The sequence below is a fragment of the Natrix helvetica genome (genome assembly GCF_964273705.1).
Source record: "Natrix helvetica genome assembly, chromosome: 5".
In the NCBI taxonomy this organism is placed as follows: domain Eukaryota; kingdom Metazoa; phylum Chordata; class Lepidosauria; order Squamata; family Natricidae; genus Natrix; species Natrix helvetica.
Genome location: NC_138551.1, coordinates 1,540,377 through 1,563,745, shown reverse-complemented (window position 1 = coordinate 1,563,745; position 23,369 = coordinate 1,540,377). Strand labels below are relative to the sequence as shown.

The 23,369-nt window shown below is 49.2% G+C and overlaps 1 protein-coding gene across 4 annotated transcripts in view; it reads left to right on the top strand.

Moving 5' to 3' along the window:
* Window positions 1-23,369, top strand: part of IL1RAP (interleukin 1 receptor accessory protein) — an 83,804-nt gene that overhangs the window by 40,324 nt on the left and 20,111 nt on the right. For all 4 annotated transcript variants that reach the window (XM_081955533.1, XM_081955530.1, XM_081955534.1 and 1 more), the window contains 7 exons: window positions 3,250-3,320; window positions 7,920-8,205; window positions 14,053-14,245; window positions 17,761-17,929; window positions 20,917-20,988; window positions 21,377-21,506; window positions 22,483-22,631. In XM_081955533.1, coding sequence (XP_081811659.1) covers window positions 3,251-3,320; window positions 7,920-8,205; window positions 14,053-14,245; window positions 17,761-17,929; window positions 20,917-20,988; window positions 21,377-21,506; window positions 22,483-22,631 — 1,069 coding nt within the window. In that variant the 5' untranslated portion in view covers window position 3,250. Of the gene's footprint in view, window positions 1-3,249; window positions 3,321-7,919; window positions 8,206-14,052; window positions 14,246-17,760; window positions 17,930-20,916; window positions 20,989-21,376; window positions 21,507-22,482; window positions 22,632-23,369 lie in introns of those variants that run through there.

Genomic DNA, 23,369 nt, shown 5'->3' with positions numbered 1-23,369 from the left:
TTAACAACCGTTCGTTTAGTGACCGAAGTTACAACAGCACAGAGAGAGAGACAACAGACGGCAGAAAAAGGGCCCCATTGGGGGTTGGTTTATTTATTATTTTTACATTTTTATTTTCCTTTTATTTCTTATGGCTTTTGTCTGTTGTCAGGTTCTGAAGGGTTCAGGAAACCAGCCAAACACGGAGACGCTTTGAAAAGGCCTGTTGATCTTCAATGAATACATGGTCAGAGCTGACACCCGGGGCTCCCACCACCTTTTATGCTTTCTTTGGTATTTAGGCTGCCCCCCCCACCCACACCCATCCCCTCGTGACCCAGAGGGAAAACCACCCAGCAATCAGCCATGGCTTGCTCTCCGTCAGTTATTCGTGATGGAGAGTTCTCAGCTGGATTGCTTGTGGAGGAGGGAGATCTCCAGCTAGTAAGCATGATGCTTGGCAGCTCCCACAGCTTTCCCCGCCTCCCCCCTCCCCCCCACCAAATGGCAGCTCCGGGCCTGAGGGCTCCCTGGGGCTGACATGCAGCCCCTCTACAAGGGAGACAGCACCTGGGGAAATAGAAATTACAGCCAGTTAGGAGCCGAAGGACCCCTCCCCCTGGTTTTGCAGGATGTCTGCGGTGGAATCTTGCTCCCAGGTGGGGCGCCCTACAGCCCTTACTATGAACCCATGGTGCCTCCAACAGGAGATAACCTTTCCGTGGAACAAGGCGTTGTAACTTCCCTCTGTGCCACCTGGTGTCTCCTATAATATCTTGCACTTCATAAGGCTGCTGCCCATCTACAGTAACCGGGGCTGGCGGCCGTAACGGGTCTCCTCTGATCTCAGATGCCTAAATTGATCGGCTGCAGTGGGAGACTGGATGTGTTCTCCCCAATAGGGGAAAACCTATATCACACTTATGACCGTTGCAGTATCCCCGGGGGCACGTGTTCGAAATCCGGGCGATTGGCAACTGGCGTGTATTTATGACGGTTGCAGTGTCGCTTTGGGGGGGGGGTGTCATGTGATTCTCCAAATGCCAAGAGCATAGAATAACAGAACTGGAAGGGACCTTAGAGGTCTTCTAGTCCAACCCCTTGCTCAAGAAGGAAACCCTACATAGACAGTGGAGGTCTAGAACTGGGAGGACTGGATCAACATCCTCCCCTCGCGCTGGGGACAAAGATAATGCTGGGAAAGAGGTACAAATGCTTTTTTAAAAAATGCCAGCATGGCTAAACATTCGTTACCTATCCCCCAGCTCAGTTCTCGCAATCCAGGTCCTAAGGCCCCAGCCAATGCAGGAATGACACACCATCTCTGGTCCTGCTTCAAGCCACCCAGGTGGAAGCTCAAGGGGGGGGGGGAGGCTTGGGAAAGAGCCCTGAATGCGGAAAACTAGCACCTCAGGGGACAGGCTAACTGTCTGCAAGCAGGGTGGGGTGGGGGAGTTGAATGTAGGTAATGCAGGAGGCAAAGTCATGCAAGAACGAGAAGAAGATGAACAAGAGACGCTGAAGCACACACAGCCCTCAACTTGCAACCTTTCATTTAGTGACAAAGTAAATTCCATTTATCCGTGGCCTTTGCCTGAATGAACCACGTTTCCCACTTTTTACTCTCCCCGTGCCCTTGCATGGGTAATCCAAATGATACAATGCACTGAGTGTGTAACAGAGGCACTTTGTCCCTTTGTGTGTTTGTAAAACTGGGTTTCTCAACTCCCAGAATCCCCTGGCCAGCATCGCTTTGTCCTCTTTGTCATCCCTTCCTCTGCAATCCCTCCACTTTAGGGGCTGGCAGGGGAAAAAAATGGCTGACTAGGGGATTCTGGGAGTTGAAGTCCACATATCCTCAAGCCACCAAGGTGGGGAAACGCTTTAAAGAATGTGAAATACCATACAGGATGGTTTTTTTTATAAAGTAACGCTTCCCTTGGCTTTCCCCAAAGAGGAACCCAAAAAATAACCTCAGGCTGGGTTGGTGAGTTGTTTTCCTACCGCTTTAAAATAATAATAATGATGATGATGATGATGATGATGATGATGATGATGATGATGATGATGATGATAATGAGAAATATTGCATTGCTACTTGTGCCGAATGCTCCGAAGGGAGCAAAGCTGCCGGGTGAGGATTCAGTCTTGAAGCATGTTGTGTGTTTTACCTTTTTAAAAAAACACACACAGAAAGGAGTCCTTGAAGACCCTGCGCCTGGGGGGGGGGGTTGTTGTGCCCACTGCCAGCCTGGCAGATCTGCTTTGCCACCTGAGCTTGGGAGGGAGGGAGGGTGTGTGTGTGTGTGTGACTCAGGCTGTGTGCCTTGCGGTGTCTTCAGCTGTGAGGTGTGAGTGTGAGAGGGAGGGGGGAGGGGGGCACGCGTGTGGTAACGCCAGACGACAGAGTGACGGGGAGGATGGGTGTTGTAACTCTGGGGAAGCCCTTCCAGTTGGCTCCCTTGTCTTGGCTGAGTCTCTGGCCGTTTGGGGGGGGGGATTTTCTGGGCTGGGTTTGTCTTTCAGGGAACTGGCTTTGAAGCGGGTGCTAGACCTGGCTGAGGAGGCGGTGGAGATCTCTGGGAAGGCATGGCCAGGAATAAGGGGGAAGGGCTGGGAGGGGGGAACAGGCCCTGCCTGCGAAGCCTGGGAAGGGTCAAGGGGGAAGGAAGAGGGTTTCGTTCCCTGCTCTGAATCTCTCTGGCTGCCCCCCCCTCCCCTTCTCCTCCTCCTCCCCCTTCTCTTCCTCCTTCCTCTCCTCCTTCTCGTTCTCCTTCTTTCTTCTCCTTCTCCCCCCCTACTACCTCCAATTCTTCTCTTTCACCATCAGTTTTCCTTCCCCCTCTCCTCCCTCCCCCTCCTCCTCTCCTTCCCCTCCTTCTCTTCCTCCTCCTTTTCCTCCTCTTCCACCACCCTCATTCCTACTCTTCTTTCTCCTTGTTTTCCTCCTCCTTCCCCCCCCACCATTTCTCCTTCCCCCTCTCCTCCTCCTACTTCCTCCCTTCTCCCTCCTCCTCCTCCTTCCCTCTTCCTTTTCCTCCTCTTCCACCGCTATCATTCCTCCTCCTCCTTGTTTTCCTCCTCCCCCCCCATCACCACCAGCTCTCCTCCTCCTCCTCCTCCCCAGGGTGACCGCACGGCTGGCATTGGGAGGAACCCCCAAGTCCCCTGATGACGTTTGGGCTCCATGGAACCCCCAGGCGAAGGAGTGAGCCAACCTCCGGACCCCCCCTCAACATCTCTGCCTCTCTGCTCTTCTTTCCCCTGCAGGATGAGGGCCCAGCACGTCCTCCTGATCGCTGCCTGCCTCCACGCGCCGGTCCTGCCGGTCAGCACCTCTGGTGAGTGCACCTACGAGTTGAGCCCCTGGGGAAGGGAAGGACCAGGCTGCATTCACACAAGAGACCCAACGTGCCCAGGCACCCAAAGCCGAAACCACAGGGCTGAACTGAACATCCCGGCTGCAGGTGTTGCACGTCTGAACACATCCAGATGTGCAACAATATCCTCCTTTCGTTCACACTCGCCCCGGGCTTTCCTTGCCACCGTTGTTAAGTGAACCCTTTCTCCAGCACTGTCATCAGAGTCACTAAGCGAATGGCCCTAAGTCAAGGACTCGGTGTGGTTTTGTCCCTTTTCAGCCGGAAAGAGGGAAATTGTGTGGTTCCTCAGGTAGTGACCGCTTTGCTTGGTGTGCCTGATCGCGGTCGTTAAGCGAGGACTGCCGGTATTGAGAAGGTGCTGCCTCTCACAACCGCTATCCAAATTGTTCTTGATCTGCTTTTCCACCCTGGGAAAAGCTTTGTGTGTTATGGCAGAGGAATCGGGAGGAGGGTTCGGGATTTCTTTCCCTGAAAAGAGTTTCCTTTACCTGCAGGAGACCTTCAGGCGCCCAGGCAAACTTCGATTAACGCCACTTTTCCTGAAAAAGCGGTTCCTGCCAACCGCGGTCTGTTTCTTGCTAAAAAAAAAACAGCCTCTCGGCTTCCGGGAACGTGTGGCATCTGCCAAAACCGCACATCCTATTTCACACGGGTGGCATGGCAACACACGCAGCCAACTAGAATAAAAAGCATAACAGAATAGCAGATTAATCATGGAAGGGACCTCGGAGGCCTTCTAGTCCAACCCCCTCCTCAGGCAGGAAACCCTACTACGCCGTTTCAGACAAACGACTGTCCAGTCTCTTGAGAGCCAAGTGGTTAGAGCGCAGTACGGCAGGCCACTTCAGCTGACTGCTGGCTGCAGTTCGGCAGTTCGAATCTCACCGGCTCAAGGTTGACTCAGCCTCTCGGCCTTCTGAGGTGGGTCAAATGAGGACCCAGATGGTTGGGGGCAAGAGATGCTGGCTCTGCAAACCACTTAGAGTCTGTTGCTATTTTAAAAACCTGAGTGATGGAGCCACCCACAACTTCTGATGGCAAGCAGTTCCACTGGTTATTTCCCCTCACTGTTAGGAAATTCATCCTTAATTCCAGGTTGCTTCTCTCCTTGCTTAGTTTCCCTCCGTTGCTTCTTGTTCTGCCTTCTGGTTCTTTGGAGAGTTAGTGTACTCCCTCTTCTTTGGGGCAGCCCCTCAGGTTAACAGAATAACAGAGTTGGAAGGGACCTTGGAGGTCTTCTAGTCCAACCCCCCTATCAAGCAGAAGACCCTAGACCATTTCAGACAAGTGGCTGTCCAATCTCTTCTTTAAAATCTCCAGTGATGGAGCCCCCCACAACTTCTGCAGGGAAGCCCTTCAACTAGCTGATTGCTCTCCATGTCAGAAAATTCCTCCTTATTTCTAGGTTGCTTCTCTCCTAGATTAGTTTCCATCTGTTGTTTCTTCTCTGGCCTTCGGGTGTTTGGAGAATAGATTGCCCCTCCTTCTTTGTGGCAGCCCCTCAAATACTGGAAGGCTGCCATCATGCCCCCCCCCCCGTCCCTCTTTTCATTAAACTAGAGATACCCAACTCCTGCAGCCCCCCTTCCTCTGTTTTATCCTCCGGTCCCCTAACCATCTTTGCGAGAGTCTTGAGCAACTTCAAATCGTGCCAGATTCTGGGGAATCCTGGGAGAGCCCACCCCTCTCTTAAATTTGCTGAGGTTGAGAAACGAGGGATGTGAAGCCTTGCCCAGAATATAATGGAAGAAAGGGATGTTATTATTGAACCAACTGGAAACGGTGAGGAAATTTAATTCATCTAATTGGAAAATTGTCAGGAATCCCTTGTAAGGTTTTGGCTTCCAAAGAGAATTTTTCTTTAAAGCGAAGGAGATCCGATAGGGAGGAGATTAAAAAAGGGGGAGAGCAAAGAGCTGATGAGAGAGGAAACGAAAGGGGAATGTAAACATGTATAGGTACCACCAGGCCTGGAGAATCGTTTTAAAAGGTTGCAATTGAATCCAGGCGCACAGAAGGACAGTAAACGAGCCAGCCGTTGTTAAGACGGAACAGAAGGCTGGCTTTGGGAAGCGGGAATGTTGCCCGAAGTGGCCCAGCCAAGACAACACACACCTTGCACTCTTCTTAATGAATCTGATGCAAAATGAGCTCATGCAACCACATCTCTCCCCTCGGAGAGAAGGACGAGTGAAAGGAGCTCCATTTGCTAGTCGTTGGCTGAGATTTATGGACGTTGTAGTTCAATTTTCACTTGACTTCCCCTGCAGATGAGACCCAGGGAATTATCGAGCGGGATGGTGCAGTGAATGCTGCAGGGGGTGGGCTTGATGACCTCTGAGGTCCCTTTCCAGCTCTGAGCTTTTAAGGGCATTCAAAGAGGCTGCAGCTGTCCTGGGGTCACAGAAGCCTGATGCCCGGCCACCAGATTTCCAGGAGAGGGACCCCATTCTCTGCCCCCTCTTAATTTCTCCACCCCCCACCCCACCCTGAGGCCCAGGTCCCAACTCCTCCTGAGGTTGCCCTTGTTGTCTTGCGCCTCCTGTGAACTAAGCTCAGGGATTTGCTCCTGACCTATCTCCCCCCCCCCCGTTTCCTCCCCCACCCCACCCCCCACTCGTCACAAGACAGGGACAGAATCCAAAGCAGGGATTAAGCCTGAGTTTAGCTGCAAGACCTCCAGCTAACTCGTTTTTTTTTTTTTCCTCTCTTGAGGTTTGGGGTCGGTTTGCTTGCTGTCTTGGAGACTTGGGAGAGCATGGAGAGAGGATTAAATTAGAATGGAATGGAATAGAATATAATAACAGAGTTGGAAGGGACCTTGGAGGTCTTCTAGTCCAACCCCCAGCTTAGACAGGAAACCCTACACCACTTCAGACAAAGGGTTATCCAACCGTCTTCTTAAAAACGTCCAGCGTTGGAGCATTCACAACTTCTAGAGATGAGTTGTTCCACTGATTAATTGTTTTCACTGTCAGGAAGTTTCTCCTCAGTTCTAAGTTGCTTCTCACCTTGATTAGTTTCCACCCATTGCTTCTTGTTCTACCCTCAGGTGCTTTGGAGAATAGCTTGACTCCCTCTTCTTTGTGGCAACCCCTGAGATATTGGAATAATGCTATCATGTCTCCCCTAGTCCTTCTTTCTCTTAAGCTAAACATCCCCAGTTCCTGCAACCGTTCTTCATATGTTTTAGTCTCCAGTCCCCTGATCCTCTTTCTTGCTCTTCTCTGCACTCTTTCTGCAGTCTCAAAATTATTTGAAATAGGCGGGGGAGACTCGCCACGGGGTGCCCAACTGGGCATCCGAGGGGGCCCTGCCGGGAGCACGGGGGGAGGTGGTGCCCATGCTTAGAACTTAGAATAACTTTATCGTCACTTTGCATGTTGGCTAATCAGCATACATTAAAATGAAGTTTTGTGGCCTTCAATATATACCACATAACTATGACAAAATAATAACTAACCAACCAACTAACCCCACAGGGTTAGGTCCCTCTCTGGATCACTCTTGGATTTTTCCCAGGTGTTAGGCCCCTCTCCGTCCTGGGCCAGTAGACATAGTCCTCGACTTATGACTGCAATTGATCCCAAAATTTCTGCTGCTAAGTGAGACAGTTGTTAAGTGAGTTTCCCCCCATTATACAGTTAGTCCTTGACTTCTGTTTATTTAGTGATGGTTCCAAGTTACAACGGCACTGAAAAAAGTGACTTACGACCGTTTTTCACGCACGACCATTGTGGCGTCCCTGTGGCCATGTGATCAAAATTCATACATTCATCCTGTGATTCGCACTTGTGATGGTTGCGGCGTCCTAGAGGGTCACACGATCCCCTTTCACGACCTTCTGACCCCCAAAGTCAACAGGGGAGCCAGATTCATTTAGTGACCACATTGCTAACTTAACAGCAGCAGTGATTCGCTTAACAACGGTGACAAGGAAGGCCGTGAAATGGGCAAGACGCACTTAACAACTGCCCTGCTTAGCAACACACATTTTGAGCTCGCAACTCAAGGATTAATACTACCTGTATTAATAATTCTCCTCTACCTCTGCCTATTGTCCCTGGGGTCCGTGTTCGAGTCCCACCAAACTCAGATGCTCGATTTGCAGATGAGGTAAAGAGATAAGAGAAGGAAACACGTTTAACTTTACTCTGATCCAGGCGGTCACCGTGAGTGGACGTCAGTTCCCAGAATCCCCCCCAGCCTGCAGGATTGTCATGAAAATTTTGGGAAATGGTCCACCTATTAGATTGTTAGATTAACAGAGTTGGAAGGGACCTCGTAGGCCATCTAGTCCAACCCCTCGCCCAAGCAGGAGACCCTAAATACCATTTCTGACAGGTGGCAGTCCATCTTTTCTTGAAAGCCTCCAGGGATGAAGCTCCCACAACTTCTGAATAACAGAATAATAGCAGATTAACATAATTGGAAGGGACCTTGTAGGTCATCTAGTCCAACCCCCCAAAACCTCTTTGGAAGTTGGAAAGAGCAGGTATTCCGAAGGAGGTGACCGGCATTTAATCCTCTTTTTCGTGGGTGGGGGCTCCGTTGCAGAGCGCTGTGACGACTGGGGGGTGGACACCATGAAGCACAAGCCGGTGTACAGTGGGGAGCCAGCCAAGATCAAGTGCCCCCTCTTCGTGGCCTTTGTGAAGTACAACTACAGCACTGCCCACTCGGCCGGCCTGACCCTCATCTGGTACTGGATCGGGCAGGGGCAGGACCTGGAGGAGCCCATCAACTTCCGGCATCCCGACAACCACATCAGCAAGGAGAAGGACATGCTCTGGTTCCGGCCAGCCCTGCTTAACGACACGGGGAACTACACCTGCATGCTCAGGTGAGCTTGGCCGAGGCCTCCTTTCTTCCCCTGCCCACTTGGGGGGGGGACACGCCTTGTGATGCTTCCCTCAATTTGTCCAAGGTGACCCCTCCCTACAGGAGAAGAGTTGCAGCTCAGGGTGGAACTGAGCTCCCAGGACATCTGGGAGTCCCAGGTGCTCTCTGAGGTGGGGGGGGGGGTTTCCTTGCAGACGTTTCATGGCCCAACTAGGTAACAGCATCAGTTCTAGAAGGGAGAGGGGTTTGTGGAGAGGAGGAGGAAGAGGAAGAGGAGGAGAACTTTGGGGTCTTTTGTGCTCTCTGAGCTGGGTGGTTTCCTTGCAGACGTTTCATGACCCAACTAGGGAACGTCATCAGTGTTATGAGGAAATGAGGTTTGAGGGGAGAAGGTGTTGTGGTAACTTGGCACATGGGCCCTTTTACTTTATCAGGAAGCCTAGGTCAGAGGAGGAGGGGGAGGAGGGGGAGGGGGAGGAGAAGGCCTGTGGGGTCCTTGGTGCTCTCTGAGCTTGGTGATTTTCTTGCAGACATTTCATGACCCAACTAGGTAACATTATCAATGCTAGAAGGGAGTGTGGTTTACAGAGAGGAGGAAAAAGAGGAGGAGGAGGAGGAGGACTGTGGGGTCCTTGGTGTTCTCTGAGCTGGGTGATTTTCTTGCAGACATTTCATGACCCAACTAGGTAACAGCACCAGTGTTATGAGGAAATGGGTTTCAGGGGAGGGGGAGGAGGGAAAGGAGCAGGAGGACGACCATGGGGTCCTTGGTGCTGAGTTTGATGATTTTCTTGCAGACGTTTCGTGACCCAAATATGGTGACATCATCGGTGGTAATCCTAGCACTGATGCTGTTCCCTAGTTGGGTAATGAAACGTCTACAAGAAAACAACTAAGCTCAGAGAGCACTAAGGACCCCTCCATCCCTCCATAAACCCAAATCCCCTCTTTTAAGTGGCATTTGTTTCACCTTCCTTATCCCACCTGCAGCCCTCCAAGCACCAACCAGGTCTGACCCAAAGGTGCTTTTAAAAAAAATGTTTTATTTATTTTATGTATATAGCATTCAGTTTCCATCAAACAGTGCGTGATCTGGGTACGGTTATTTTTAAACAGCCATAATCCACATATTTGTTGTAGTATTCATCACTGTAATATTGATAGTATAATAATATAATAACAGCAAAACTTAACATCTTCTTTAACAGCTCTCCACGTTAATATTTCCTTTTCTTATGTCTCCTCCTTTCTAACTTCTGTTTCTGTTGTCTAGCCATTGGTAAAATACCTCCAATATCAAAAAATACTCAGTTTCTTCTTTATCCTTGGAAGTGAGCGTTAATCTATCCATTTCTGCGCAGTCTAATATTTTTGTAATTACTTTCTCCTCTGGCGGAATCTCATCTTTTTTTCCATTGCTGTGTAAATGGAATTCTGGTGGCGGCTAGTATATGTAAAACCAGATATATCGTAGTCCTTTTATCATATTTTTCACGGTATAATGCTCAACAAAAATATCTCTGGTTTCAAGTCTGTGTGTTGCTTTTTCATTTTTTTCAACCAAGTATGTATTTTCGTCCAATATTTTTTAGCTTTTGTGCCTGTCCACCACATATGGTGATATGAGCCTGATGTGATTGATTACACTTCCGGCACTTAGCAGATCTGTCTTTATACATTTTTTCCAGTCTTGCGGTGCAAAAATGCCATCTATAAAACATTTTATACAGATTTTCTTTATACGCAGTTGACATAGTCAATTGAATATTTCTATCCCATAGCTTCTGCCATTTATCTGATTCTATTGCCTATCCAAAGTTTTTAGCCCAGACAATCATCCTTTACCTGCTCACTTTCAATACTTAGTAAATAACTATATAATTTCTTCATCAATTTTTCATCTCTTCCAGTTAATATCTGGTCTAATTCTGTTAATTCTTTATTAAAACCATACATTTGGTGCTTTTTCAGGAAGCAACTGGACTTTCTTTTAAGACGTTTCACTTCTTATCCAAGAAGCTTCCTCAGCTCTGAGTTGAAAAGAAAAACCAGAAAGTCCAGTTGTGTCTCGGGGGGGGGGGGGGAAGCACCTTTGGGACAACCATGACCTGGAGGATGGAGAATCCCCATGCACACTAAGCAGAGACGAGGCAAAGGGGAGTCAAACCGGTTTAGAAAGGGAGCGAAGAGGGCGAAGGCCAGAGTCTCCTGCACAGCCAATAGAAGTGGAAATGCAAGAGAGGAAAAAGGCCCGGGAGGGACCTGATGTGGGAACAGCTGGAAGGAATATTTATATGGAAATGAGTTGTCGAAGAGAGGAATTGAAATGAATGCAATAAATTTGAGGGTCTGGGGAAAAGAAAAGTTGATTAAAAGAAGTCATAAATGCGGAGAGAAGGTCGGGGAAAGGCTGCAAGTTAGACGTGTGGAATTGGGGTAAATGATAAAATGGGGAGGTGGGCCGGTTCCTTATTGGGGAGGCTCCGCGTGATTTATTTAAGCTTGAGTCTGTGCTGCACAACAAATAGCGTCCCATGGGTAAACATTCCTGGGTCCTTTTTTTGTGTGCAAAAATTTTGTTTGTGAAGTCTGCTGGGGAAAGCCCTGGCTGGATTTTTGCATGCCAGAGTGCTAGAGGAGGCCACTACATTTCATAAATAAAAATTAAAAAAGAGCAAATTGGGAGTTTCTGCACTGGATTTTATGCCTGAGCAGTGTGCAAAGCAGATTTTCTTTTCCTTTTTGCTGAGTTTGTTGAGCAATCTTTGGGTAAAAGAAAAAAAATACATATTTATGCATTTGGTGTTTTGGAGAAAGCCTAGGACAGTTTAAATAGGGTTGAGAAATGAGAAGTTTGGGATTACAGACGGCAGTTAAGTCCAGAAGAAGGTGAAAGAAAGCAGGCATGAAAATAAATTGCAAATGATTTGATGCCGGGCAGGGATTCAAACAAGGCTAGGTCTCCTTTTGGGATAAAGTGCGTGATTTTAAATTCAGAATGGAGCTGGAAGGTAAGGAAGGAGGGAAGACAGGCCCTGAATCTTGGTTCAGACTTTGGTTCATTATAACATTGCAGAAGACTGGTCAAGGAAAAAGATATTTGCAGACAGTTGCAGGGTGGGATCAATGAGGCATGACATTTATATATTTTTATCTGTATGTTCAGACAGACCATGAGGGGTGTATCCTGTTATCTGTCTAGGACAGGGGATAGTCCCGTGTTTGTCTAGCAGATGTTAAATGTTCCTTGACGTATTTTTATTCTCGGCTTTTTCTGTACTTTTCCATTTCTCCTTTTATCAATTTAGCAAATGTATGCCTGCGTATATGCTTACGTCAAAATGACTATATAAGATTGTTGTTTGAGACTGTTCGGGGTTCAAACCCCCATATGCTATTTTAGCTGTTTGAACCTGCGCAATAAACTTTCTTGCATTGCAAAGAGCTGGTCTTTGAGTCTTCAATTTCCACAACAAAGGGACCTTGGAGGTCTTCTAGTCCAGCTCTCTGCTCAGGCAGGAAACCCGAGATCATTTCAGACACATGGTTGTCCAATCTCTTTGTAAAAACTTTGTAAAAACATCCACAACTTCTGGTGGCAAGCCGTTCCACTGGCTAATTGTCCTCACTGTCTGGAAATTTCCTCCTTAATTCCAGGTTGCTTCTCTCCTTGATTCGTTTCCTTCTATTGTTTCTTGTCCTGCCTTCAGGTGCTTTGGAAAATAAATTGCCCCCCTCCTCTTGGGGGCAGCCCCTCAAATACTGGAATTCTGCTATCATGTCACCCATAATCCTTTTTTCTCTCTAGATTGGCCAAACCCAAATCCTGCAACTGTTCTCCACCTGTTTTAGTCTCCAGACCTTTAATTATCTTTGTTGTTCTTCTCTGCACTTTTTTCCCCCAAAGTCTCAACCTCTCTCAAAACTGGGTGCAGGATTCCAGGTGTGGTCTAGTGAGCAGGTTATTATTAATTAATTGATTGATTAATTATGGATTGATTGAATTTATATGCCACCTTTATAGAATAGAATAGAATAAAATAACAGAGTTGGAAGGGACCTTGGAGGTCTTCTAGTCCAACCCCCTGCTTAGGCAGGAAACCCTACACTGCTTCAGGCAAATGGTTCTCCAACAACGGTGGCACAAAAGGCCATAAAATGAGGAAGAACTCCGTTAACCAGAGTCTCGCTTGGCTATGGAAATTCGGGGCTCCGTGGTGGTCGTAACTTTGAGGACCCCCTGTAAAAGATACCGCTATAAGAACAGCCGTTAATACAAAGCAGGGCTCTCCAACCTCGGTCCCTTTCCGCCGAGGCTTAAAGGGGCCGAGGTTGGAGACCCCTGATATAAAGGCAGATTAAGCTGATGAAGGACGGAGAACAAACCAAGGTTAGACACGTGTTCGAAAGACGCCTGTACAGATGTTTTTATATGGAGAGAGAGAGAGAGAGAGAGAGAGAGAGAGAGAGAGAGAGAGCGCGCGCAAGCGATTTGCGGCCCGTGTTAGATTCTAGGGAGTATGGATTTAAAAATTAACGTTTCATGGGCCGGGGTAATTGTGTTTGACAGAGGCTGGGGAGCGAAAGATTGTGAGTTACACACCGACGGCAGAAAAGCAAAGCTGCAGATTAATTGGCCTCCCTTGATCGGATATTCCCTTCTAATTATGGGGTGAAACGGAGGGGGGGGGACGCTTGAGATTGGCCTCGGGGGGGGGGCTGGTGGAGGAGCAGAAATGCTTATCAATGAAGCAGAAGAGGGGCTGGGGGAGAGAGGGGGCTTCTGCCCACTTTGTGATCCAGGTAGACCTCGACTTACGACCACAGTGGAGCCTGTTGCTAAGCGAGACAGTGTTTTAACTAAAGTTTTAACTAACTAAACTAAAGTTTTGTTCTATTTTATGACTTCTTATGCCCCGGTTGATAAGCCAATCTCTGCAGTTGTTAAGTTAGTAACCCGGTTGTTAAGTGAATCAGGCTTTCCCCATTGACTCGGCTTGTCAGAGGGTTGCAACAAAGGATCACGTGACCATTTCTGTTGCTAAGCAAAGGAGTTGTTAAGTGAGCCACAACCGTTTTTGGTTTCTCGTGCCACGGTTGTTAAGCGAATCGCTGCAGTTGTTAAGTGGGCTGTGCAGTCATTAAGTGAATCCAGCTTTTCCCCATTGGCTTTAGCTTGTCAAAAGCCGGCTGGGAAGGTTTCCTGCCCAAGCAGAGGGTTGGGCTAGAAGACCTCCAAGGTCCCTTCTAACTCTGTTATTATATTATTATAAGGTCGCAGAAGGGGACCACGTGTCCCTGGGAAGCCGCGACCATCATAAAGAGAGGCCAGTTTGGCCAAGCATCCAAATTTTGATCAGGGAACTGCAGGAGTGGTGTGACGGTCGTAAGGTGAGGACTGGTCGTAAATCACTTTGGTCGTGACTTCGAACAGTCACTAAACGGAGGGCTGTAAGTGGAGGGCCACCTGTCGTGTGGGGAGAGACGAAAGGAGCCAGTGTCAAATTAATTTACTTTTTGTACTTTCTTATTTCCTGATTTGAACGTTACCACCTTCCTGTTTCTCGTCCTTTTCCCCACGCTCTGCGTAAAGTGGCGTATCTTGAAACGGGAGGTGTGTTTGTGTGTTTTGGCGTGCGTTTGTGAGTCCGTCCTCCGCAAACGTAACCTCTCCAAAAGCCCTTTCTGCGAGTGCCCCGTGCAGGATCTTGTAGCCTGGAGTTCCACAGGCTTCCTACAGCGCACTTAACCTCTATGTGCTGTGCATGGCCATTACCATTGCATCTCTTGGACCCGCAACTGCCTTCTCTGGTGACCATCCCTTTTCCCCCGCCTTCCTTCCTCGCAGGAACGCCACTTACTGCAGCAAAATTGCCGTCCCCTTGGAGGTGGTGCACAAGGACCCCGGCTCCTGCCTCAGCCAAGCGGTCAAGGCGGAAGAGGTCCTCATGTACCACGACAGGGTCAAGCAGAACCTCACCTGCCTGGATGTGCAGAGCTTCATGCCCGCTGGACTTGAGCCCCAGGTCCGCTGGTACAAGGTGAGTGAGTGGGGCAGGATCCGAGGGTCACAGCAGCAGCTTGCTGGGCAGCGTTTTCAAGATTACGGGGTGGGGGCCCAGTGGGGGGGGTATCCTGGTCGATTAGGATCTGCACGGGTTGATTCCCCCTTTTTTTTTTTCAAAAAGTGCAGAGAAGAGCAACTGAGATGATGAGGGGACTGGAGGCTAAAACATATGAAGAACGGTTGCAGGAACTGGGTATGTCTAGCTTAAGAGAAAGAAGGACTAGGGGAGACATGATAGCAGTGTTCCAGTATCTCAGGGGTTGCCCCAAAGAAGAGGGAGTCAAGCTATTCTCCAAGGCACCTGAGGGCAGAACAAGAAGCAATGGGTGGAAACTAATCAAGGAGAGAAGCAACTTAGAACTGAGAAGAAATTTCCTGACAGTTAGAACAATTAACAGAAGTTGCCACCAGAAGTTGTGGGCGCTTCATCACCAGAGGTGTTTAAGAAGAGACCAGATTGGACTAGAAGACTTGTTTCTTGTCCTGCCCTCAGGTGCTTTGGAGAATAGCTTGATCCCCTCCTCCCTGGGCAGCCCCTCCAATATTGGAACACTGCTATCATGTCTCCCCTGGTCCTTCTTTTCATCAGAGTAGACTGTTCCTGCAACCGTTCTTCCTATATTTTGGCCTCCAGTCCCCTAATCCTCTTTGTTGCTCTTCTCTGCACTCTTCCCAGAGTCTCCACATCTTTTCTAGATCGTGGCGACCAAAACTGAATGCAGGATTCCAAGTGTGGCCTTACCAAGGGATTATAAAGTGGCATTAACACTTCACGTGATCTTGATTATATCCCTCGTGTTGATGCAGCCTAGAACTGTGTTGGCTTTTTTGGCAGCTGCTGCCCACGGCTGGCTCCTATTTAAATGGTTGTCCACTAGGACTCCAAGATCCCTCTCACAGTTACTGTTTTTGAGCCGAATTTCACTTAGTCTGTACCTCTGCTCAAGCAGGAGACCCTAAATACCATTTCTGACCAATGGCAGTTCAATCTCTTCTTGAAAGCCTCCAGGGATGAAGCTCCCATAACTTCTGAAGGCAACTTCTGTTCCATTGGTTGATTATTCTCCCTGTCAGGAAATTCCTCCTTATTTCCAGGTTGAATCTCTCCTTGTTCAGTTTCCATCCGTTATTCCTTGTCTGGCCTTCAGGGGCTTTAGAGAATAGCTTGACCCCCCCCTCTCTGTGGCAGCCCCTCAAATATTGGAAGATGCTCTCCTGTCTCCCCTGGTCCTTCTCTTCCCTAGACCAGCCAGGCCCAGTTCCTGCAACCGTTCTTTGACACCCTCCCAATGTGTTTGGAGGGTCTGTGTAGAAAGCTGTTTATCTTTTGATCCATCCCTGCTTTCCTCCCACGAGAGAAGAGGAATTAGTTCATTAGGCTGAAGGGCATCATCCATTAAAATTCAAATCTCCGCCATCTATTAGCCCAGCACAACTAAATCCCCAGTGGAAATAAATTTGCAGATGACAGCTCGTTTATCCAGCTAATAAAGCTCTATCAGGAGTGGCGTAAAGCCTCTTTCTCCAACGGCCCCACAGAGACAGAGGAGGACGGGGCGAGCAGCCCTAGGCAGCCAACGGGACAGAGTCAATGACAAGCATCGATCCGAGGGGCTGCCCCAGAGAAGGGGGGGGGGGGTCAAGCTGTTCTCCAAAGCAACAGAAGTCAGGACAAGAACCAAGGGATGGAAACTCATCAAGGAGAGAAGCAACTTAGAACTAAGGAGGAATTTCCTAACAATGAGGACAATCAACCAGTGGAACTGCTTGCCACCAGAAGGTGTAGGTACTCTATCACTGGAGGATTTCAAGCGCAGACTGGACAGTGATGGCATAGGTCTCCTGCGTGGAGTAGGGGGCTGGACTTGAAAAAAGTGAACTCATGCAATTTGCAGGTGAGACACTAAGCTGGCAGGAACAGCCAACAGCCCAGAAGACGAAGCTCAGGATCCAGAGAGATCTTGACAGACTTGAACAATGGAGGTTATCCAACAACAGGACATTTAATGTGGAGAAAAGCCAAGTTTTACACCTGGGCAGGAAAAGCCAAAGCGACAAATATAGGTTAGGTGAAACCTAGCTCAGAAACAGTCACTGTAAAGAGGGACCTTGGAGTCCTAGTGGACGATCCTTTAAACATGAGCCAGCCATGTGAGGCAGCAGCCAAAAAAGCTAATCCAATCCTCCGTTCTATAAACAGAGGCATAGCATCAAAATCACGTGATTAAGTATTAGTTTCTGCTTTCTACAGCCTTGCTAAGGCCACACGTCCAGTTTTGGTCACCACGTTACACGAAAGAGGCTGAGACTTTGGGAAAAGTGCAGAGAAGAGCAACTAAGAGGATCGGAGGCCTGGAGATTGATTAAAACAGATGAAGGAATTGGAATTGCAGGAATGGGGTTTGGCCAGTCTAGAGAAAAGAAGGACTAAGGGGGAGATGATGTCACAAGAAGTTGTGGGTGCTCCCCTCACTGGAGGTTTTAAAGAAAAGACTGGACAGTCCCTTGTCTGAAATGGTATAGGGTCTCCTGCTTGAGCAGGGGGGCTGGACTGGATGACCCCCAAGGTCCCTTACAGCTCTGTTTTGATTTAATCTCCAAAGTCCCTTCCAACTTTGTTATTTACCACACAACTGGGACCAGGATCCCCGTTGTTGAGCACTGAAGGAGAGGTTTATATATCTATCGTTTTCAACTGGCAATCACAAATGAGCTGGAAATATGTGTTGCTGATGGAACAGTTGTTAAGCAAGGCAACCAGCTTGCTTAGCGATGGAAATTTTGGGCTAAATTGTTGTCATAAATGGAGGACTACCTGTAATCTGTTTTTACACTGTTGTGTAATTGCTCGGATCTGGAAGCCCTGCCTAGTTCCACGCCTCCTTCTAGCCGATGTGAAACTGATCAGAGTTTAATCCGAACAAGCTCCAGGTTTCGTGGGAACGCAGCCGTTCAGTCTTTGCCTAACCTGCTGTCATGCCTGCAAGCCTTCTTTTCTTTTGGGACTTCAGGCCTTCCACACTTTCTCTCGTGGGAAAATGGGAGAGGGGATTTTGTGGAGTTGGGTGATATGTAGCCATAGCAACATTCCTCTTAGAAAGCCAAGGTCATCTTTGCACCTCTGCACCTGACCGGAACTGGGTGGGTGGAAGCTGCCAGCAAGGCAGTGGGAGATTGGACCATGGGATGGACTCGTGGGTGTGGGGGGACAAGATCTTGGCCTTTCAACCGGGTGGGGAAAACCGGGAAGCTTTCAGATTCGGGTTTTCCAAAATGTGCCGACATGGCTCTCTTCATCCATTGGGACTTTGAGGAATTTCTTTCCTCTGATTTTATATTGGATGCTATTTGGGACCCTGACACCTGCTTCATCTGCTTGTCTGAACTCCATCCCAGGATCCAGAGCGTGGCTTCGGTTTTCTAGCCAGCCACCACTCTGAAGATTTACACACCCGTGTGAGCCAGTTTGCAATCCTCTCCCCGTTCCAGGAGTGCCACCTGATGAAATATGACTATCCTGATCGCAACCCCAATGGCCTCAACCTCACTTTTGGCGTTGTCCTACCAGCGTACGAGGGCGAGTATACCTGCGTGGCGAGTTACCGGGAGAACGGCCGGGATTTTTCCTTGACGCGGACGATGAGAGTCAAGGTGGTAGGTAAGGAGAGTCTAGGGCGGTGTGTGTGTGTGTGTGTGTGGCCAAACCTGGCCCTTTTAAGATAGGCGGACTTCAATTCTCAGGACTGTCGTGCATTCTTTCCGATGTGCCTCCCCATTGCAGCCTGCTTCTTCTCTTGTAATCCCTTCCTCTGCAATCGCTCCGCTCTAATGAATGGGAGAGTGGGGGGGGGGGGGGAAGCATCAGGCATCGTTAGCTAGGGAATTCAGGGAGCTGAAGTCCATCCATCTTCAAGAGGCCAAACCTGGAGGCGCCTGATCCAGGGGAAAGGCAAGGGGGTGGGGTGGGGGTGGGGGTCAGAGGTCATTGCCTAAAGCTCAGCCTTGCTCCAGGTCAGCCTTAGCTTCTCTCCAGCCTCCCACAACCTGACCCTCAGAAGCAAATAACAGAACAACAAAATCTAAAAACAGAATAACCAAACAGTCCCCCAAAACGCACTCGCTAGAACCCCTCCTGAAACCTCTCTGTCGCTTCCTCTGCTTTCAAACCCTGAATTCGGCTTGAGGTGGGATGAGCTTTTCTAGCCAGCCTCTCTGCCTTCTTCCCCAACCCGGTGCCCTCCGGCAGCTCCTTCGCATCTGGAGCCTCCCAGCTGGCAGGGAAAAAAACCCGCTGGCGTCTGGGGGTGCCGTGGCAACCTTACATCCTTTCGGGGGCTGGTTGCTAAGCTTCCCTGCAGGAATATTTAGCACTTTAAAAAGCTCAGCCCAGATATGCAAATCCAGCCCCCTTTGTAGGGAGGCTTACAAAACGAGATTTTTTAAAAAGATTATTTTTGTAACCACATGAATTGGAGAGGCGTCTGTCTTGTCTGAGACATTTGCACACATGTTCCCAGGCTTCATCATCTATATTTCCCTTCTTGTTTCTTTGGTGATGCTTCGCCCCGCTCTTCCTCAAGGCCACCTTCTCCCTTCTCTGCCCGTTGGGTGCCAATCAGCCAATAGAAGAGCTGGCAGGCAGCTCTCAACTTCAGGGAGCCTGGCTTTGATTTTACAACAAGTACACTCCACGTAGTAGCAAAGATGCACAGCCTGGAGCAACCTTGGGGGTTCCTGAGTTTTGAATAGTCCTCATCCTCTTTGGAACTTGTGTTGTGTAGAAGATTACTACAGGTGTGTAGAAGGGTGGGGTTGTTGTTTTTTTGAAAAGTTTTATTTTTATTTTCATATAGATATCCACAAGTATAGCATTACGTCTTAACCAACACTATTATATATTATCCAGGATTCTATCAGTTCCTCTCACCACCCACCAATGGCAGCTTTCATTTGCTCTTCTGCTTTCCATACACTAGATTATGCCTAGTTCTACAGCAACTTTCCTCCTCTTCTCTCTCCCCCTCTCTCCCTTCTTTCCCTCCCTTCTTTCTCCCTCCTCTCCTTTCTCTTCTCTACTTCCCCTTCCTCTCTCCTTCTCCTCTCCTTTCCTCTCCTTCTCTCCTACGCTTTTCCTCACCTTTCCTTCCCTCTCTCCTATTTCCTCTCTTCTTTCTCTCTCCTGCTCCTTCTCCCTTCCCAGTGGTATAGAAGGTTATTGGCGCTTGGAAGGTGCCAAGGAAGGAGAAGGTGGCTGGACGTGGCCCTTCCACAGGTGAATCAGTTGAGTTGCGGTGTAGGGTTCCTGCTCTGTGTCTACAATTCCTGGGGTTCGGTCTGAAGCTATGGATGCCCCCAGAAAACAGTGAACGGAGATATGGAAAGATGTGTATCCCATCTATGAACCCATCTGGTATACAGATGTGCTCAACCGCTGGATCGAAAAGCAGTGTTTCTCAAGACTGGCTGCTTGAAGATGGGTGGACTTCCACTCCCAGAATTCCCCAGCTGGCCATGCCTGTTTTTTTTCCCTCCCTTCCTGTCCTCTACAGTGGAGAGACTGCAGAAGAAGGGATGATAAGAGAGTAAGCCTGCCTCCATGGGGATTGAACCAAAAGGAATGCATTTGTGCCAGGAGATTCTGGGAGTTGAAGTTCACACATGTTGGCATGGGGGTTCAGGCAGCTGAAGCCCACCAAGCTCACCACTAAGCTTGGGGGAGACACTGTCTTAAAGATTAAAATATAGAACAGGGGTCCCCAAACTTGGCAACTTTAAGACATGTGGACTTCAACTCCCAGATCTGGGAGTTGAGGTCCACAAGTCTTAAAGTTGCCAAGTTTGAAGACCTTTGATCTAAGTGGAGAGATTGCAGAGGAAGGGATTATAAGAGAGTAAATTATGCTGGCTGGAGAATTCTGGGAGTTGAAGTCCACAAGTCTTAAAGTTGCCAAGTTTGAAGACCTCTGATCTAAGTGGAGAGATTGCAGAGGAAGGGATTATAAGAGAGTAAATTATGCTGGCTGGAGAATTCTGGGAGTTGAAGTCCACAAGTCTTAAAGTTGCCAAGTTTGAAGACCTCTGATCTAAGTGGAGAGATTGCAGAGGAAGGGATTATAAGAGAGTAAATTATGCTGGCTGGAGAATTCTGGGAGTTGAAGTCCACAAGTCTTAAAGTTGCCAAGTTTGAAGGCCTCTGATATAGGAGGTCCCAAAGGAAATCGGGGAGTTGGGGAGAGAGGGGTTCAGAGGTTTAAGCACTTCCAGACAGATGTTGAGGATGAGAGGCAGTGAAGTCCAGGGAAGAGAGAAAAGATTGGAGGTATGAAATAGCCAAGAGGAGAAGGAGAAGGAGAAGAGGTAGTAGCAGAGAAGAAGGAATGCAAAGCACATAGGTATCTGGACCTGGGGAAAAACCACCCTGTAGAGCAGAGAGTTTGCAGAGGAAGGGATTACAAGAGAATAAGCAAGCTTACAATGAGTATACTTGTCAAAAGGAACACACGAGGGCCAGGAAATTCTGGGAGGTGAAGACTACCCATCTTCAAGCCGCCAAGGTTGGGAAACAGTTAATGGAGCCTAGAGAAAAAATGAATTCCACATGCCTCTCGGTTAACTTTTTATTTTGTTTTATAACTCGGTTGGTAGAGTCACCAGAAAAAGCAACGGCTCCGTTGATCATCTACCCAACCAAGCGGATCCTCTATGAACTCAAGCCAGGTAAGGATCCAGCCATGGCCACCTGTTCACCAGATCCCAATTCCATTCAATTTCAAGTCGGAAGAGGGCTAGGGTTCTCCCGCCCATGCAAGAGACCCCGCGCCATTTCTGACCGATGGCAGTCCAGTCTTCTCCTTGAAAGCTTCCAGGGATGAAGAAGCTCCCACAACTTCTGGAGCTCCCACCACCTTTGTCTCCAGGAAGTTCTGAAGCTGATGGTTCAGCCAACTCCCTTTGTTGGGTTGCCTGGGTTGGGGGTTGGGTGGGGAGGATGGATGGGGTCATCCCAGCATCCGTGGGGGATGCCAGGCTGGCCCCCTTTCAGAAGACGGTTCTGCTCCCAGGTGGACCTTCCCAGGGACAACCTTCTTGTTCTTTCCCCTGGCAGGAGAACGACTGCATCTCCAGTGCAAGGTCACCTTCACGTTCCTGAAGGACTCCCCCCAGGAGGTCTGGTGGGCCATTGATGGGAAACACTCGGATGACGTCACCGACTTCAAGTTCAACGTGACCACCACGTAAGAGAGCAGGCGCTGCCGCTTGACTCAAAGGGGGAAGGTCACAGCTTTCTCCAGGGAGAGAGTGGGGTGGGGGGACGGTGGGTGCGGGGAGATGCGGCTGTAACTGGGGAGATATGTGGGTCTCTAGGCCCAAGGTCATCCACCCGGTTTCATGACTTACGCTGGACTAGAACTCCCCGCCTCCTGGTGATTGGCCCAAAGTCACCCAGATGGCTTTCATGACTAAGGCTGGACTAGAACTCCCCGTCTCCTGCTTCGTAGCCTGGTCCCTTAACTTCTAGCTCAACTCCCAGCTGAAGCAGGAGATGCGTTGAGCCATGCATTTGAGGCTGTCCCGGCTCTTCTGAAAAAACCTCCCGGGTCTTTTTTGTGGCAAGCTGTTCCACTGGCTAATTGTTCAGGACCGTCCTTTGGGGCAGCCCCTCAAATACTGGAGCCCTGCTATCGTGCGTGTATATCTCCCCCCCCCCAGCCCTCCTTTTCTCTAGAGCAGGGGTTAGCACAACCTACGCCTCTGGAGCCACTCTGTCGCCCCTCTTCTGCAGCTCCCCGTCACTCAAAATACGTGTCGCAACCGCCAAAGGGCGACGGCCGCTGCCATGCGATTCATTGAGCTCTTGGACTCCCAGTAGGCCACCCAAGAAAGGCTTCGGAAGAGAACAGAAGCTTTCATTCAACTCCATGGGCACCCGGGGAATAGCCAGGCAGGGGAAGGTTTTTGGGCTCTAAGTGGCTCTTTGCGTCTTTAAGGTTGCCAACCCAAATCCTGCAAGGGCTCTTCTAAGGCAGGGGTGTCCAAACTTGGGAACTTTAAGACTTGTGGAGCTGGCTGGGGAATTCTGGGAGTTGAAGTCCACAAGTCTTAAAGTTCCCAAGTTTGGACACCCCTGTTCTAAGGTTTTAGCCTCCAGGCCTTTGATCTCCTCTGCCCCCTTTCTCCTTCCGCTTCCCTTCCCTCCTGGACCTTCTCTAGGGAGACCCCCTTGTCCATCGGAGGGACCCAAATCGAAAAGGTCCTCGTTGCGCCCAGTGTGACGGAGAAGGATCTGAAACGCAATTTCACCTGCTTTGCGCAGAACAACAGAGGCGTCTCCCACTCCCAGGCGGTCGTCCGGATGAAAGGTAAGGAAGCCCCCCTGCAAGCCCAGCCCCCAAGCAGCCCCCCACTTCCAGCTCTGCTCTGTGCAGGGGAGGAGGAGCCGGAAGGGTTCGCTCTCCTCTCCCCAACTTTTAGCTCCACTATTGGGAGGAGTAATTTCTCCGGGGAAAGTATTTCTTGTTTGAAAAGTCAGGGAGTAGCCGGAGCGTTTCTGATCTTCTAGAAAGAATCGTCTTCAGTGGGTTTTACTTTTGTTGGGAACATCATCATCAGCGTAATTTTCTTCTCCTCCTCCTCCTCCTCCTCCTCTTCTTCTTCTGTTCCTTTTTCTTCCTTCTTCTTCTTCCTCTTCTTCCTTCTTCCTCCTCCTTCCTCCTCCTCTTCTTCACCTCCTCCTCCTCCCTTCCTCTTCTTCTTCTTCCTCCTCCTCTTCTTCTTTCTCCTCCTTGTCTTCCTCTCCTCCTCCTCCTCCCTTCCTCTTCTTCTGTTTCTTTTTCTTCCTTTTTCTTCCTTCTTCTTCTTCCTCTTCTTCCTCCTACCTCCTCCTTCCTCCTCCTCTTCTTCACCTCCTCCTCCTCCCTCCCTTCCTCTTCTTCTTCTTCCTCCTCCTCTTCTTCTTTCTCCTCCTCCTCCCTTCCTCTTCTTCTTCTTCCTCCTCCTCTTCTTCTTTCTCCTCCTTGTCTTCCTCTCCTCCTCCTCCTCCCTTCCTCTTCTTCTTCTTCCTCCTCCACTTCTTCTTCTATTTTTTCTTCTTCTTTCTC